The sequence below is a fragment of the Pistacia vera genome, unplaced genomic scaffold (genome assembly GCF_008641045.1).
Source record: "Pistacia vera cultivar Batoury unplaced genomic scaffold, PisVer_v2 Contig741, whole genome shotgun sequence".
Classification (NCBI taxonomy): Eukaryota; Viridiplantae; Streptophyta; class Magnoliopsida; order Sapindales; family Anacardiaceae; genus Pistacia; species Pistacia vera.
Genome location: NW_022196603.1, coordinates 34,484 through 51,398, shown reverse-complemented (window position 1 = coordinate 51,398; position 16,915 = coordinate 34,484). Strand labels below are relative to the sequence as shown.

Sequence of the window (16,915 nt, the reverse complement as noted above, 5' to 3'; positions counted from 1 at the left end):
AAATTCGCAAAAAGAAATGATTAAAAAAAACAAAAAATTTGCTCCATCAAAATTGAGCCTATTCCCCGATGGATTTGCAGTTGATTCAGGAGTTAACGTCAGAAGCTTCGATGAATACATCGAACGTTTAAAGGTTGTGTTTCCACAAAACTTGGCCAAACTTATTAAAAAACATGAAGTTTCTGGTTATCCTGTTAAGTCCATCGTTTATTTGTGATGAAACTGACGCTTACCCATCTCTACTAAATGTGGTCATGAATCAATTATCAAATATTCATGAAGCAAGTTGGATCTTGTGTAACACTTTCCTGAAGCTGGAAGATGAGGTATGTTGAAATTATTCAAATGTAATATCATTTATTTAAGAGCAAACGACATGTTCCCACCCAAAAATTAGCAAAATAGCAAGTTTCCACCCTTGGATTCATTTATTCCGGATTCCTACTCTTAACCGTTAGTGGCTATGAAGTTGAGACACTACCTCCTCTGGCACACCACCTGTTCGAGTTTATTCCCCAACCAGAAAACTAGAACTCCCCTCACCGTTAAGGCATTGATATTGTCGTTTTCTAATGATATCATTATGTGATATATATACAAAGTTAAGATCCTAATTTTGTAATTAAATGTTATTATTTTAGATACTAAACTGGATGGCGACTCGATGTCCAATTAAGACAATTGGGCCAGCAATTCCATCAATTTACTTAGACAAGAGGTTGCCAAATGTTATGCCTGGAAAAGTAGGGCTGACGTAGAGCCCAGTCAGCACAAGTGGTCAAGGTCTAGGCATATCCTGCAACAATTCAGACGCGGCCACATCGCGTGCTAGCGTGAGCAGCATGCTCCTGCCAGTGCAGTGAGTGCGCACTAGACTAATGAAAGGTTGGAGGTCATCCACGTGTCTAATCCTTGCATAAAGCGAGGAGATCACATGAGTAGGTGAATAACGGGACGCAAAGAAAGATTTGCACGGTACCTGGCCCCTTTTTACGGATTCAGTAATGATTACCTCAATGTCCCACTATAAATAGAGAGCTTCTCTCCCGTTTGTGGGATTCGCTCATTTTTACTCTTGATTAGCTACTTCTCTCTATAATAGCTCCCTCTCTCCCTCTCTCTCATTTGTACTCTCATTAGCTCGCTAGTCCGCTACCTGATCCTTCAAATATAAATACAATATCAGTGGACGTAGGATTCGCTTGGTCAAGCATCAGAACCACTTTAAACATTGTCTTGCCACCATTTACATTCTCAATCCCCCATTCACGTATGTCTTCTAGGCCAGCTCAGCATTTCACACGTGCGTTTAGTTGGTGTCAAAATCATGCATCAACAGTTTGGCGCTAGAAGGAGGGCCTGATTTAGTATTCATCCTTCATCAGGAGAATCTCTAACTAACTGGTCCTATAATAGCAAATGGCTTGCTGATTTGAACCTGAGCGAATCAATCAAGGTGCTGAGGAGATCCCCCAAATACAGGAGGACACCTCTCCCGAGGTGCCCTTAGTTCCACAAAATGTCGCGGGGGATATCCTTTCAAGTTCACAACTTAACCCTACCATCAGGAGCTACTTGGAGAGGTTCGACAATACTCTCCAAACGGTCAACCGAAGGTTGGATCGTTTGGACCGGGGCATGCCACCCGAATCAAATGGGGCGGTGCAACTGCCAAAAATGCCTGCAGGTCACGCGAAAGAGCAGAAAAGGGCGATAGCCCGTGCCGTGAGCATTGCAGCGCGTTGAAGGAATGGTAAGCAAGTGGCGAACAGCGAGCCTAAGTGCTCCAAAGGGCTGACGCACACCGACCACGTCCCGAGTAGAATACCCATGGCGTTAAGACTCGATGAAAGGTCGCATCCCGAGCCGTCCCATGCCACGTCGCATTAGCACTCCCATAAAAGTGCTAGGCGGGGCGATTCTCATTACCGCCAGAATAACGATCCTGATCATCATCGTGCGGGAGGTTCCCATACTTCACGGGACGGTTCTTACCATCGTGGAGGTTGTGAAAATTCCCCGCACCATTCATCGCCATCACACGACTCTAGCCAGTGTGTGTCAAGGGCAATCGGAACTGCCGAGCGAAGAGGGATCCGACCTCCAGACTTTCCTCAACAGCAATCGCAAGGGTCGAACTCGCATGGGTGAAAGCAATCCCCAAATAGCTCCACTGCCTCAGATTGAGGAGATGCAGCGAGCTCTAGATCAGTTAAAAGCTCAGCAATACAAGCAAGGGCAGGTCGCAGTAGCGTCTCCCTTTTCTCCAGCGGTATTAGCCGCCCCTCTCCCATCAAGTGTTGATCCGCAGGATCACTTGTATGAATTCAACGACTTGATGGAGCTTTACTAGGTTTCAGACTTCGCAAAGTGTCATCGTTTGGCAGTAACCCTAACCTCTCATGCCAAATAGTGGTTCAGGTCGCTCCCAGCGGGATCGATCAGCTCGTGGCCTCAGATGAGCGCGACGTTCCTGAGGCACTTTCAAGCGAACCGAAAGTTCTCAATGCCTTTGAGCTATCTCAGCAACATAAGGCAACAGAGGAATAAATCCCTCCAGTCTTACATTGACCGATTCCACAGAGCTCTCAATAAGGTAGCTCACACTCTCGAGGAGTCTGTTCGGACTCTCATCATAGTGGGAGTTTGCCCATAGACCGACCTATAGAAAGAGCTACATGTTGAGGATGATGTTTCCCTCACCTGCTTCTATAACCTTGCAGAGAAGTACCTCTATATTGAAAACTCTGTCGTGGCACTCCACTGTCGCGACCCCGACGCTTCAGGTAATGCGCCTGGTTGGGGGGAAAGTAGAAGAGTTGATCGCAGATGGGCTAATGACGATCAACGAAAAGGAAAGAAATCGCGGTATGAGCCTAAAAAGTCTGATGCACTAGTTCCTCGTCGTGATCGCGATAGAAATCAGTATACGCCTTTGAATGCGTCTATATCAGCTATTCTTAACAAGTCAGAAGAATCTAGCCTGCTCGGAGAGCCTGAGCCCATGAAAAATCCCCTATCAGCCAAAAATAGTAAAAAATACTATCGCTTTTATTGGGATAATGGGCATCACACCAATGAGTACCGAGCTCTCAAACAGGCAATCGAAGACCTAATCAAGCAGGGGCATTTCAAGGAATATATTGATGATTCCACTCCCGTACAGGAGAAAAATCAAGGGGAACCAGGAAAGAAGTGTTGTGATCGCAAGGGTATCTACAGCGTCAGAATGATCTTTGGGGGGCCGCAGCTTGCGAGGAACTCGCGAGTTGCCCAGGAAAGATATGCTTGCGTAGCCCATCACACTGATAGCCCATCACAATCCCATCAGTGTGATAAGCACGACGTGACGACCACTAAAGGTTCGCAAGGAGGGTGAAATTACCTTCTCCGAAAAGGATGCAGTCCGATTGCATCATCCCCACGATGACGTTCTATTGATCACGCCTCTGATAAGGCGCTTCAACGTCCACAGAATGTTGGTGGATAACGGAAGTGCTATGAACATCGTATTCCAGGCAGCTTTCGAAAGAATGAACTTGGACGAGGCCGACCTGAAGCCCGCCTCGATCCCTCTATATGGTTTTACAAGGGACCACCTGATCCCCAAAGGAACGATCTCGCTTCCAGTCACGCTGGATGACTTCGACGAGGTGACCAAGGTAACTGAGTTCTTGGTAGTGGATTGCCTATCCGCTTTTAATGGTATCCTAGGGCGACCTCTGCTAAGAAATTTCAAGGCGATCACTTCGATATACCATTTGAAGATGAAGTTCCTCACCCCGACGGGGATAGGGGAAGTTAGCGGATCTCAGTGTGCATCTTGCAACTGTTATGTAAGGGCAGTGCAGATGACGTGCAAGGGGAAGGGCATCTCGCGTGGTATTCCCCGACAAGTAATGGCGATCATCCAGATCGAGCCGCAGCCTCGCCCAACCGAGGATAATATGGATCCTCATATTTAGGAATGCCCTTCCAGTAGGCCAGTTGAGGATCTATCTGAAGTGTCAATCGACCAGAGCGAGCCGAGCAGAATGTTGAGGATTGGGAGAAATCTCAACCCCTAGCTCGCCATCGAACTGACCAGCTTCCTCAAAGAGAATATCGATGTGTTCACATGGTCGTACGCCGATATGGTCAGGATCAACCCAAATATTATTTGCCATGCCTTAAACATTGATAGTGAAGCCAAACCGGTTCGCCAGAAGAGAAGGGCGATGGATCCTGAGTGATATGCTGCCTTGAAGCTTGAGGTAGATAACCTCCTTGGGAATGGCTCCATCCGAGAAGAACTCTATCCGAGCTGGGTTGCCAACCCGGTTCTAGTAAAGAAGCCCAACGGTAAATGGCAAACTTGCATCGACTTTACCAACCTCAACAAAGCATGCCCAAAAGATAGTTTTCCCCTGCCCAGGATTGACCAGCTCGTGGACGCCACCTCCGAGCACGAGCTGCTGAGTTTTATGGATGCGTACTCGGGATACAATCAAATTTTGATATACGCACCAGATGAAGAGCATACATCCTTTGTTACAGATTCGGGGCTGTATTGCTACAAAGTTATGCCCTTCGGCCTAAAATACGCTGGCGCAACTTACTAGCGGCTGATTAACCGAATGTTCGCTGAGCAGATCGGGAAATCGATGGAGGTCTATGTAGATGACATGCTGGTCAAGTCGCATGTCGCTTCAGATCACATAGCGTATCTCACTGAGATGTTCGACATCCTCTGAAAATATAGAATGAAGCTAAACCCCCTCAAGTGCTCATTCGAAGTGTCCTTGGGAAAATTCCTAGGATACATGGTTAACCAAAGGGGAATAGAGATCAACCCCGAGAAAATCCAAGCTTTTCTCGATATGAAAAGCCCGACCAACAAAAAGTAGGTCATGAGCCTCAATGGGCGAATAGCGGCACTCAGTCACTTCATATCGAGGGCAATAGGTCGCTGCTTGTCGTTCTTCAATGTTCTAAGGTCCAACAAAAAGTTTGAGTGGACTCCCGAGTGTGAATAGGCATTCCAGAGTATTAAAGAACACCTTGGGAAGCCGCCTCTTCTGTCCAAACCTCTCCCGCAAGAGATCCTCCTCTTGTATTTGTCCGTCTCTCAATTCGCGTTCAGTGCAACCTTAGTTCAGGAAGAGGACAGGGTTCAATGGCCAGTGAATTACGCGAGCAAGTGTCTATTGAATGTCAAGATGCGGTATCCAAAAATGGAACGATTAGCTTATGCCCTGCTGATCACTTCCAGAAAGTTGCGACCTTACTTCCATGCCCATACGATCCATGTAATGACCAATTACCCGCTCAGGCAGGTCCTCCAAAAACCAGAGGCATCAGGTAAGTTGCTTAAGTAGGCTATGGAATTAAGTTAGTTCGATCTGAAATACAGACCGAAAGCAACCATCAAAGGGCAGGCCGTTGCTGACTTCATATCAGAATTCTCATATCATCCAATGAATGAGTCGGAGCAACAGCCCAGCGAAGTCATTTAGGAAACTACTCAAAACTATCAACCTGGAGCCTCTATGTCGATGGATCATCAAAAAGAAAGAGAGCCGGGGTAGGTCTTCTCCTCTTGAGTCCTAAAGGGACTCGCATTCATGGCATTCTCCGGTTCGGTTTTAGGGCTACCAATAATGAGGCCGAGTATGAAGCTCTGCTCACTGGACTGTGGTTGGCCTAGAGAAATGGGTTTGACCTCGATCAGCATCCACAGCGACTCCATGCTGGTCGTTAACCAGATTTTGGGGGAGTACCAAGCCAAGGAAGAAAACATGATCAGCTATCTGAAGAAAGCTAAGGCCGCACTCGAGCCGTTCAGGCACTTCAAGATCACACAGATTCCTAGAGATAGCAACTCTGTGGCAGATGCCTTGGCAAGGATAGCCTCGTCGTTGGATTCAGTTGCACCGAAAAGCATTCCTGTTCGATTCATCGAGACCCCCAATATTAGCCCGATCGAGCAGGCCGTGAATGTAACAGAATCAGTTTCCTAGATGACCTCTATCATTCAGTATCTCAGAGATGGGACCTTGCCCGACGACAAGGTCAAGGCAAGGACCCTGTGAGCAAGAACTGCTTGTTACACCCTCATCGGAGACCAGCTGTACAAGCGAGGGTTTAGCGCCTCTCTCCTCTGATGTGTAACTAGCGAAGAGGCAGATTACATCATGAGGGAGATACATGAAGGTATCTGTGGTAATCACACCGCCGCACGATCTCTCGCAAACAAAGTTGTTCGTCAAGGGTACTACTAGCCCCTAATCCAAGAAGACACTTATAACTTTGTCAAAAGGTGGGACAAGTGCCAGCGGTTCACGAACATACCGCAAGCTCCTTCCCACTTGTTGATAACCATGACCAGCCCCTTGCCATTCTCCATGTGGGGAATCGATCTCATCGGTCCCATGCCAGTTGGTAAAAGGGGAGTAAAGTATGCCATGGTCGCGGTGGATTACTTCACTAAATGGGTCGAAGCAAAACTGTTAGCCGCGATCACGACCAGAAAGCTCAAGGACTTCGTCTTCAAGAACATTGTGTGCCGCTATGGGATTCCTCATACTCTCATCTCAGACAATGGTAAACAATTCGACAACGAGGAGTTCAAACAATTTTGCGACGAGTTGGGTATTCATAAAAAATTTGCCTTCGTCGCAAGGCTATAAGCAAATGGTCAAGTTAAAGCTGTCAACAAAACCATTAAGCATACTTTGAAAGCAAACCTTGGCGTAGGCAAGGGGAATTGGGCCGACGACCTCCTCAAAGTCCTATAGGCATACAGGACAACTCCAAGAACCTCTACCTCAGAAACCCCTTTTTCGCTAGCATATGGCGGTGAAGCGATGATCCCTGTGGAGGTAGGAACCGGTTCACTTCGGAGGGACCTGTACAACAAAGCTGACAATGAAGCACTTATGCGCGCAAGTCTAAACCTAGTTGAAGAACATCGCAGCAAGGCTCAGCTAAGAATAGCAGCCTATCAGCAACGTGCGAAAAGGTTTTTTGACTCTAAGGTCAGGAGAAGAGACTTCTAGGTCTGCGACCTTGTTTTGAAGGAAGTTCTTCTCAGTACTAGAGAACCAAGTGCGAGAGTTTTGGGACCGAACTGGGAAGGCCCATACTGCATCGCCAAAGTGATAAGCCAGGGACTTATCATCTCAAAAGACTGAATGGATCCGAAGTACCCCGAGCTTGGAATACCGAGCATCTCCGACCTTATTACCAGTAATTTCGAACTCGGTTATTTCCTTCTAAAGGTCGGTTTTAATTTTTGCAATCTTTGTAATAGCAAGTGTGCAATTCTGATCATTTGTAATCATTTTCCCATATATATACAATTCTGTTCGTATAAACTTGTACCAATATTATTGTAAGTAGTTAGAATACGATCTCATATGTAAAAGAATACGGGAATTGTAAATACTCATAAAAGAATGTGAAAAGCAATAACTTTATTAATGAAAAAAGGAAAGTACATAAGCATAAAGGGAGAAAACAAGAGAAGCGGATCATTGATCCTCCCCCCCAGGCTAGTCGCCGATCGCCTGATCGGACGCAGGTTCTTTGAGAACGAACTCAGCCTGTTCATCTTCTGGGTTGGGCCCCCAAGTTGCTTCCTCAACTTCAGCCTGTGCCATAGAAGCGAGCTCATTCAGGTAATCGTTAGGGAGGTCGGATAGATCCATCTTAGGATTCCTCGAAAGAAGGGCAAAGATGGACTAAATCGCCCATTCTACAACCTATTCTCGATCTCTGCCTCTTGCTGCTGCATCTCCGCAGTTAGCAAAGTGACGCGACCTCGAGTGAAGTGGAGGTCGGCCTCAAGCTCTGACCACTGCTTCTCGGTATTCTCCCACAGCTAGCCCCTATCTAGTTCTGCTCGCGTGGCCCACTTAGTGGCCGCCTTTTGCTCCTGGTCTTTCTCTTCGGCCTCCTTGGTGAGTCTGGCCATCATCCTCCGGAGCTCGTTCATTTCCTCCCCTTGCCGCTCTAGCTCGGCCTTCTGAAAGTCCATCGTACGAAGGGCAGCATTTCTCTCGTTCAGATACTGGTTCGCCGAGGTGATGGACAAATCTCTCTCTACGTCAACGGCCGCCAAGTCCCGCTTAAGCCTCGCATTCTCTTCCCTCATCTCCACCAATCCCTTAACAGTCTCGAGTTGGACCTTCTACAGGGACATGTGCATGGAGAGTAGGGCCTGCATAGCGAAGAGAATAAAGTTAATTATTTCGCATAAGCAAATGTCTTCGCCAAGGGCAGTTTGTTTACCTGGCTTAGGTGGTGGAAGGACGTGGTCATCAGGTCCATGGTATCGGAAGCCATGAACTGCTCAAAGACCTTTGCGAGCCCGCATTCGAACAATACGAAGACTACTAGCTGCAGATGGTCTAGTAGATGTCTCATTGACTCTAGGACAGGGGTACTAGTGCTCGCCGCAGGCAAAGTCCCCCCTGTCGGCTCCTTTCCCGACCTCCTCTCGAGGACAGAGGTCGTCTGTTGCCTCACCTGCTGACCTCGGGAGTGATGGAGATGCCGGTCATGCCACCAGCTAGCCCTCCCGAGCGGAAGGCTTGGTAGGGTTGCGACCTCTCGGGCTGGACGCCTAAGCCCTCCGGTTTGGTGTCTGACTCTTCGGTCTGAATCAGCCTTCTCTTTTTAGGCTTTTGGGCCGTAGTTTTTTGCTTAGGGCGAACAACGCCCTTAGGTCAGGCCGGAGCGGCCGTCGGTGTGCCCCCGCCAGAAGGACCGCTGGGAGCCGCTCCAGCTGGTCTGATGGTACCCCTTTGAGGGAAGGAAAATTGCCTTGGTCGTGGTGACTTGGGCACTCTGGGAGGCATGGTCGCTACATGCTAACACCGTTAGTAAAACAGTTCGCTACGCAAAGAGTCAAAAGAGAAGTCAAGAAACTTACTCGGTGGGGTCTCTAAGGCCGCGTCTTGGTTGAAGAAACCATATTTCCTCAAGTTCGCGGTTGTCACGAGCAGCCTCACATCGCGACTTGCTTCGGGGAGGAAACCGAAAGTTGTGATCCTGTCCAGGTCTGCAAGCAGATCTAAGTTAGCCATTTTGTAACTGCCAGAAAAATAAATAGCTCTTTAGTAAAAGACTAATAAAGTCAATAAACTCAAAAGGAAAAAGCATCTACTTGGCTCCCGGAAGTGGCAAAGGCCGTCGTGACGAAAGAAAAAGAACTTCGTCTCATACGGTCCTACATTGCTTGGGTAACTATGTATTCCCGCTTCTATAGTAGGTCGCCTGGACAAATAGTGGGAATCCTTGTCCTTGCTCTTCTTTAGGATATATGAGCAACCGAGCTTTACCGCAGTCAGCTTGCCTAGCCCGTTCTCACGACACGTGATGTACATGCTCACGGCAATCATGTACGCGTTTGGCGTGAGTTGCATTGGTACAATCCTGACATGATCCACGACCGACCTGACAAAAGGGTGGAAAGGGATCTACCCCCCACCCTTGAAAATGTCCTCGGAGATCGCAACCAACCCTAGCAGCGAATACCGAGCTGTGTGTGTCCTACCGCGGAAGACCTCCACGCTGATAGCATATTGGTCTATCACCCTTTCAAGCTCTTCCTCGGTGAGTACCAAGAAGATCTCTTGAATGGGGCCCACAGGAGCATCCTGCATGGGTGAACTGGTCCCTTCCTCGGCTCTGGTCGTTGGGGAGTCCATTCTACTGCAGTCTACAGAAGTGACAAGCAGGGAACCATTCAATCCTCGTACACTATCTCGTACGATGACGTAGAGGAGAAAATAAATATTTCCTCCCTTAAACCCTAGAAAAACTCTAACAGAATACTTAAAAGGCCATCATCAATGGACCTGACTCAACAAAGGATATCTCATCTCCGATGAGATACCAACAGACAGTCGTTGCATGGCGACTGTCGGAAGCAAAATTAAACCAAAATAGAAGAAGGGATTCGTCTTTGCCTCTTGGGATGAGAAAGATTGGCTCTTCTACTTCGGATAATCAGTCAAACACCACTCTGGAAGGCAAAGAACCAAGATTCGCAAAAGTTTCTTGCTCTTTTTGAAAATAAAAGTACTATGACTTTGCCTGCAAAGAGCTTGGGGTTTATATAGTTGAGGAAGTGACGCTTTGGTTTCCCAAAGTCAAACGACGTTTGAGCGGAAAACATATCGGACCGTTGATCGTGACCACGTGTAATGAATCAGCAAGGAAAAGTGACTGTCACGCCTCAAGAAATTAGATCGTCATCCCCTTCCGTTGAAATACTCAAGCGACAACACATTTTCCCTCCTCCACATTTAATGCACCCACGTCCGCATTTAATGCTCTGATAGGGAATGTCGTTTCAGCATGGCTCACATTTAATGAGCATGGCTGACACTTATTACACTTAAGACACGTCTGTCAGAGCAAAAGGTACTTCATTTAATGCATCTGCTGCCAAAGTGCAACGGACAACATCTTAAGAGGTAGTTATGAAAAACACTCTTCGTTTTGTAAGTCGTGAGACGATGTAACTCTTCAACCTCGTCTCACGTCGGTTGCGAAACGATGTGATTCCTCGACCTCGACAGATATTAACTGCGAAGCAACGACCACTTATCCTCTTAAAGGCTACTAAGTGTGAGCAGGTCGAGGGTCCACCCAGGTCAGAATCATCATTATAGGACTGGATCCCCAAATCCAGGTCGCTAAATGTAAGGACAACGATCACCCCAGGTCGCATGCGAGGAGATATCCTCTCGACCTCCTTCACAACCAAGTCGCTTTGAACAGCATCTCTTCAAGCATGTCAAATCAAGGCATTTGTAATTTCCAAGGTTCGATTCTCAAACCTTAAAAATTAGGGGACTTCTGTTATGCCTAGAAAAGTAGGGCTGACATAGAGCCTAGTCAGCATAAGTGTTCAAGGTCTAGGCAGATCCTGCAGCCATTCAGACTCAGCCATGTCGCATGCTGGCGTGAGCAGCATGCTCCTACCAGTGCAATGAGTGCGCGCCAGACTGACGAAAGGCGGTCGTCCACATGTCCAATCCCTACATAAAGTGAGGAGATCACGAGAGTAGGTGAATAACGGGACGCAAAGGAAGATTTGCACGGTACCTGACCCCTTTTTATGGATTCAGTAATGATTACCTCAATGTATCCCACTATAAATAGAGAGCTTCTCTCCCGTTTGTGGGATTCGCTCATTTTTACTTTTGATTAGCTATCTTCTCTCTGTAATAGCTCCCTCTCTCCCTCTCTCTCATTTGTACTCTCATCAGCTCGCTAGTCCGCGACCTGATACTTCAAATATAAATACAATATCAGTGGACGTAAGATTCGCTTGGTCAAGCATCTGAACCACTTTAAACATTGTCTTGCCACCATTTACATTCTCAATCCCCCATTCACATATGTCTTCTGGGCCAGCTCAACATTTCACACGTGCGTTTAGTTGGTGTCAAAATCACGCATCAACACCAAATGACAATGATTATGGCATCAGCCTCTTCAAACCAAAAAGTGATACTTGCAAGACATGGCTAGATTAAAAGGAAATCAATTCAGTTGTTTATGTATCATTCGGAAGTTTGTCAGCCTTAGGAGAAGAGCAAATGGAGGAACTCGCATATGGCCTGAAGAGAAGCAACAACTTCTTCTTGTGGGTAGTGAGGGAATCTGAAACTGAAAAGCTTCCAAAAATCTCCGAGGAAACATCTGAGAAAGGTTTGGTTGTGAGTTGGAGTCCTCGACTTGAAGTTCTAGTTCATAAATCAGTGGGGTGTTTCATGACACATTGCGATTGGAACTCAACGCTCGAGGCATTGAGCTTGGGGGTGCCAATGGTGGCAATGCCTCAATGGACAGATCAAACAACTAATGCTAAGTATGTTGAAGATGTGTGGCAGGTTAGTAAGAGTTAATGAAAAAGGGATTGTGACGAGAGAGGAGATTGAGATTTGCATAAAGGAAGTCATGGAAGGAGAGTGATCAAAGAACATAAGAAGGAATTCAGAGAAGTGGAAAGAATTCGCAAAAGAGGCAGTAAATGATGGTGGAAGCTCTGATAAGAACTTAGAGGAGTTTGTCACGCAACTTGTATCCAGTTGATTTTTGTTTATCTAAAAATTTAAATAAAATTTGAAATTTAAGCCTGTTTGGTCGAGCTTATAAAAATTAATAGTGTTTATAGGGTAATTTGAGCTTATAAGTATTTAAAATTTAAGCAGTTAGGTGTTTGGTTAAAGTATTTATAAATGACTGATAAGTAATTGACATGTTTGGTAAAATGTGGTTTATAAGAACATTTTTTTATTAAAATAATTAAAAAGAGTACTAAATTATTTTATCAAATAATAAATTATAAAAACTCAATTTTTTACTATAATTTTATCAAAATATATTTGGATCATATTACAATATACATTAATTTTAGAATTAAATAAACAAATATTTTATAAATAAATATTTTATTAAAAGATTTTTGCAATGAATAGTGATAGAAGCGGGAGTTGTTTAAAATATAAAAATAAAGTTATATAATAGAATTTTAAAATTAAATAAAAGTAATGAGATAATATATTTGGTCGAAATAGCTTATAAGCATAGTACTTATAAGTTAAAAAAAAAGAAGGTTTTTCTAATTTATTATTATTTTTTTTACTTATAAATTTAAAAAAATTATAAATAAACAGAGCAATTTGATTTTAGAATAACCTCGCTCTCATACGATATTTTATTCTATTCACATATTAATATTATAATAATAATATTTTTTTTATCCATTTGTTTACATAAGCAATGAGGTCAAGAAGTTTGTCACTTACAGAAGGACTCTAGTGGTTATTATTATTCAGTTGTCGCCAAGACAACCAACCGTCTATTTGTTTTTTGTTTCTTCACTGTAGTCACACAATATTGCGGATAAAACCAATTTTTTTTTTTTTTTTTTCTGAATTAGAAGTTGGGGCAATGTCGTTATGATTATATTATATACTATCTCCTTAATTATGTGCTTGTGTGTTGTGGTAACTCTGAAGGTAGAGAAATATTGATTACATTAATGGAGAAAATAGAGCAAAGACCATGCAGTGAAACTCATATCTTATGATTCACTTATCCTGCACAAGGTCACCTCAACCCTTTCATTCAATTATGCAAACGGTTGGCTGCAAAGGGTCTCAAGGTGACCCTAATCTCCACCATATTATCCTCCACCAAGCTCATCCGAACCCAAGACAGTTCCATCAATGTCGAGCTCATTCCCGATGGGTTCAAAGACAACGAAACGAGGAATATCGATACCTTCTTTGATCGTTACAAGGTCTCCGTTTCTCAAACCCTAGCGGAGTTTATCAAAAAACAACTTAGTTCTGAGTATCCACCTAAACTTTTCATCTATGATTCGCTTTTACCGTAGGCTCTGGACGTCGCAAGAAGATTTGGTATCGATGGAGTTCCATTTTTCACCCAACCTTGGTGTGTTAATGTCGTTTATTATCATTTTTTTAAAGGGACATTCAAAGTTCCTTTAGAGGAGCCTACAGTATCATTGCCCTCTATGCCATCGTTAATGGTCAATGATCTACCATCATTTCTTGATGGAACTGGCTCTTACCCATTTTTGAAAGACTTGGTCATCAATCAATTTACCAATATTGAAGAACCAAAATGGATCTTGTCTAACACTTTCGATAAACTCGAAGATGAGGTAAATTAATTTAATACGTTCATGGTATATATATTTTAATATCTCCATGGGTTTTTATTTTTACAAAATAATATTTATCATGTTTAATAATAAACATTTCTATTATGCAGCAATTGAAATGGGTGGCAAGTAGATACACAAACTTCACTGTTGGACCAACCATTCCATCAATGTACTTAGACAAGCGATTTGAGAATGACAAAGATTATGGCATAAGCTTCTTCAATCCAAACACTGATACTTGCATGAAATGGCTAGACTCCAAGGAGACTGGCTTTGTAGTCTATGTATCATTTGGAAGCTTGGCCGCCCTGTACAAAGAGCAGATGGAGGAAGTAGCATGGGGCCTGAAGAGAAGCAACAGCTTCTTCCTGTGGGTAGTGAGGGAAACCGAATCTGAAAAGCTTCCGAAAAATTTCTCTGAGGAAACATTTGAGAAGGGTTTGGTTGTGAGTTGGAGTCCTCGACTTGAAGTTCTAGCTCATAGGTCAGTGGGGTATTTCGTGACACATTGTGGGTGGAACTCAACGCTTGAGGCCTTGAGCTTGGGAGTGCCGATGGTGGCAATGCCTCGATGGTTGGATCAAACTACTAATGCTAAGTTTATTGAAGATGTGTGGCAGGTGGGGGTCAGGGTAAGAGTTAATGAGAAAGGAATTGTGACAAGAGAGGAGATTGAGCTGTGTATAAGGGAAGTCATGGAAGGAGAGAGATCAAAGAATATAAGAAGGAATTCGGAGAAGTGGAAAGAATTGGCTAAAGAGGCAGTTGATGAAGGTGGAAGTTCTGACAAGAACATTGAGGAATTTGTTGTAAAACTTGTATGCAGCTGATTCTACAGCATTATAATTAAGTACTTGATTACTTATTGGAGCATGTAGATCAAGTCAAGTATTAAATCACGATAAACTAAAATTTACCGAAAATACTCTTGTTTAAGATATTTTGAAATATAATTTGTTACTAATTCTTGAAAATACTTAGGCTTCAAACAATATATTTTAATTAGACTAAACATAACCATGAAATAAACTAGGATTCAACTATCAAGGGAGCATAATTTAATCAAACATGATTTATGAAAACATCTAATTTCCCATCTATAAACATATAAGTTTGCTAAAACATGCAAATGCATGCATTGTTCACTTCTAACTTCCCCAAGGTTACACATAACACCACCAGAAAATTGCTCTAGTCCGATGCAGAGAATGCGCCAGTTCAGAGTAAATTAGCGTGGTTGCAGCTGCAAAACGACACCAGAAATCGCGCCACCCGTTTGTCGCTAGAGGCTTTTCGTATTTCTAATTTTTTGACGCCAACCACCGCATCGTTCTATATTAAAAGACCACGATGCAGGCAGAGTCGTTTCACCTCCGATGGAGGTAGCAACCCCAAATAAAACTACGACGCCAAGATTGACATTGCATACTGGAGCCTATCAAAACGAAAATCCCAGTCACTTAAGAAATTTTTCTTAGTTGTTTTGTTGTCATTTTACACTGTTGAAGATCAATTTTCGTTAGCTCTATCCACATCTCCTCCCATCACAATAGTTTTGTATTCAATCAAACTTAGAAGCAGTGTGTATCCCAAAATACTGCGTCAAAAAACAGATAAAAAAAACTTTAATAACCAGCAATGATATCAAAGGGCTTATAATTAAGTTCAACAAATAATTTAACCCAAAGTGATACCGGGATCCTCGAACACCCTTTCCACTTGTTCTTCTATTTAATCGAAATATTACAAAATATATTTAGAGCCAAAACAATACGAAGAAAAGAAATAAATAATATTGACTTTCCATATCTCTTTGCATTTGCTTTCCTTGTATATCTTGATTTAGTTTCTTATATCTTGATTTGGTTTCTTGATTTAGTTGATTTAATTTCTTGTTCTGTAATCCCGAAGTCAATGGGATTATTCCATGTAATTTCCGTATAGTCAAGGACTGCTGTATTAGAGAAACCAATTTTGGTTGATTAATAAAACATACTGATTAACACAAAATTTATATGGTATCAGAGCAGGCCATCTAGGGCATGCTTCTCCTCATCATGTCTAATGATTCTAGCCAACATTCTTCTGCAAAAAACCCAATCAATCACCGCAAAACGAGATATGGGTCGATCTTGAAGAACGTTTGTCACAAGGAAATGCACCTCAAGTGCATCAACTAAGAACTGAGATAGTGAATACGCAGCAGAAGGATATGTCAATTGCTGCATATTACACAAAACTTAAGGGACTTTGGGATGAGTACAACGCTTATTCTCAAATTCCGCCTTGCACTTGCGGTTTAGCCAAAGCAATTGCTTCTTGAGAAAGAAAAAGAAAAGGTTCATCAATTCTTGATGGGATTGAATGAAAAAATATAATGTGGTGAGATCTCAAATCCTAAACATTGATCCTCTTCCTTCGCTAGCCCGATCTTATGCACTTGTTTCGCAAGAAGAAAAGCAACAACAAATTGCAACGACAAGAGGGGCAACCATTGTTGAAGCAGTTGCATTTGCTGCATCCAAAAACAACCCGAAGGCTGTGGCACGAAACAACAATGGTAACCGAGACACATCAAAGTTGTATTGTGAACATTGCAAGAAAAATAAATACACAAAGGAGACATGTTTTGAATTACATGGCTACCCGGATTGGTGGGAAAAGAACAAAACCAAATCGACATGAGGAAAGATGGCAAATCAAACACAAACCATGAACACGACAGGACAATCAACTGGATCTCCAATCGGCGGCCTCACCAAAGAACAGTATACCCGACTCATGTCTTTGCTGAATCTTGACAAGACACAGAACTTGAATCCAATTGCAAATTTTACTGGTAAGGCAAATTCTCTTTCCAATGGTAGTGTTGAATGGATTTTGGACTCAGGTTCTTCTGACCATATGACTTGCCAGAAGAGTATCTTACACAATGAAACAAAAGTTGGTTTTAGCCTTCCTGTTTCCATTCCAAATGGTTCGTCTGTCCCAATTAAATCCTATGGAGAAGTCACTATTAATCCTAACATTAAATTAAGCAATGTTTTGTATCTACCTTCTTTTTCTTGTAACCTCATCTCCGTAGGCAAATTAACTAATGCCTTAAACTGTGTTGCTCATTTCTTTCCTACCTTTTGTATCTTACAAGACCTAGCCACGAGGAAGCTGATTGGCATGGGTGAGCTTAAGGATAGTCTTTATTATTTCAGGGCAATAAGTGAG

General features: G+C 43.5%; 1 protein-coding gene and 1 pseudogene across 1 annotated transcript; both read left to right on the top strand.

The window, feature by feature from the left end:
- The first annotated feature begins 225 nt into the window (after positions 1–225).
- On the top strand, positions 226–12,127 carry LOC116115471 (annotated as a pseudogene).
- Positions 12,128–13,018: 891 nt separating this feature from the next.
- Positions 13,019–14,576, top strand: LOC116115469 (UDP-glycosyltransferase 74E2-like). The gene is made up of 2 exons (XM_031401620.1): positions 13,019–13,690; positions 13,801–14,576. Exons 1-2 carry the CDS (start codon positions 13,541–13,543, stop codon positions 14,521–14,523), a joined length of 873 nt encoding a protein of 290 aa, XP_031257480.1. The 5' UTR covers positions 13,019–13,540; the 3' UTR covers positions 14,524–14,576.
- The last annotated feature ends 2,339 nt before the right edge of the window (positions 14,577–16,915 follow it).

What these genes read in the sequence shown, in the direction of transcription:
- LOC116115469 (XM_031401620.1), top strand. Translation starts at nt 13,541, where the DNA reads ATGCCATCGTTAATGGTCAATGATCTACCATCATTTCTTGATGGAACT. An exon ending in TCGATAAACTCGAAGATGAG is followed by an intron (nt 13,691 to 13,800) that starts GTAAATTAATTT and finishes TCTATTATGCAG; the next exon opens with CAATTGAAATGGGTGGCAAG.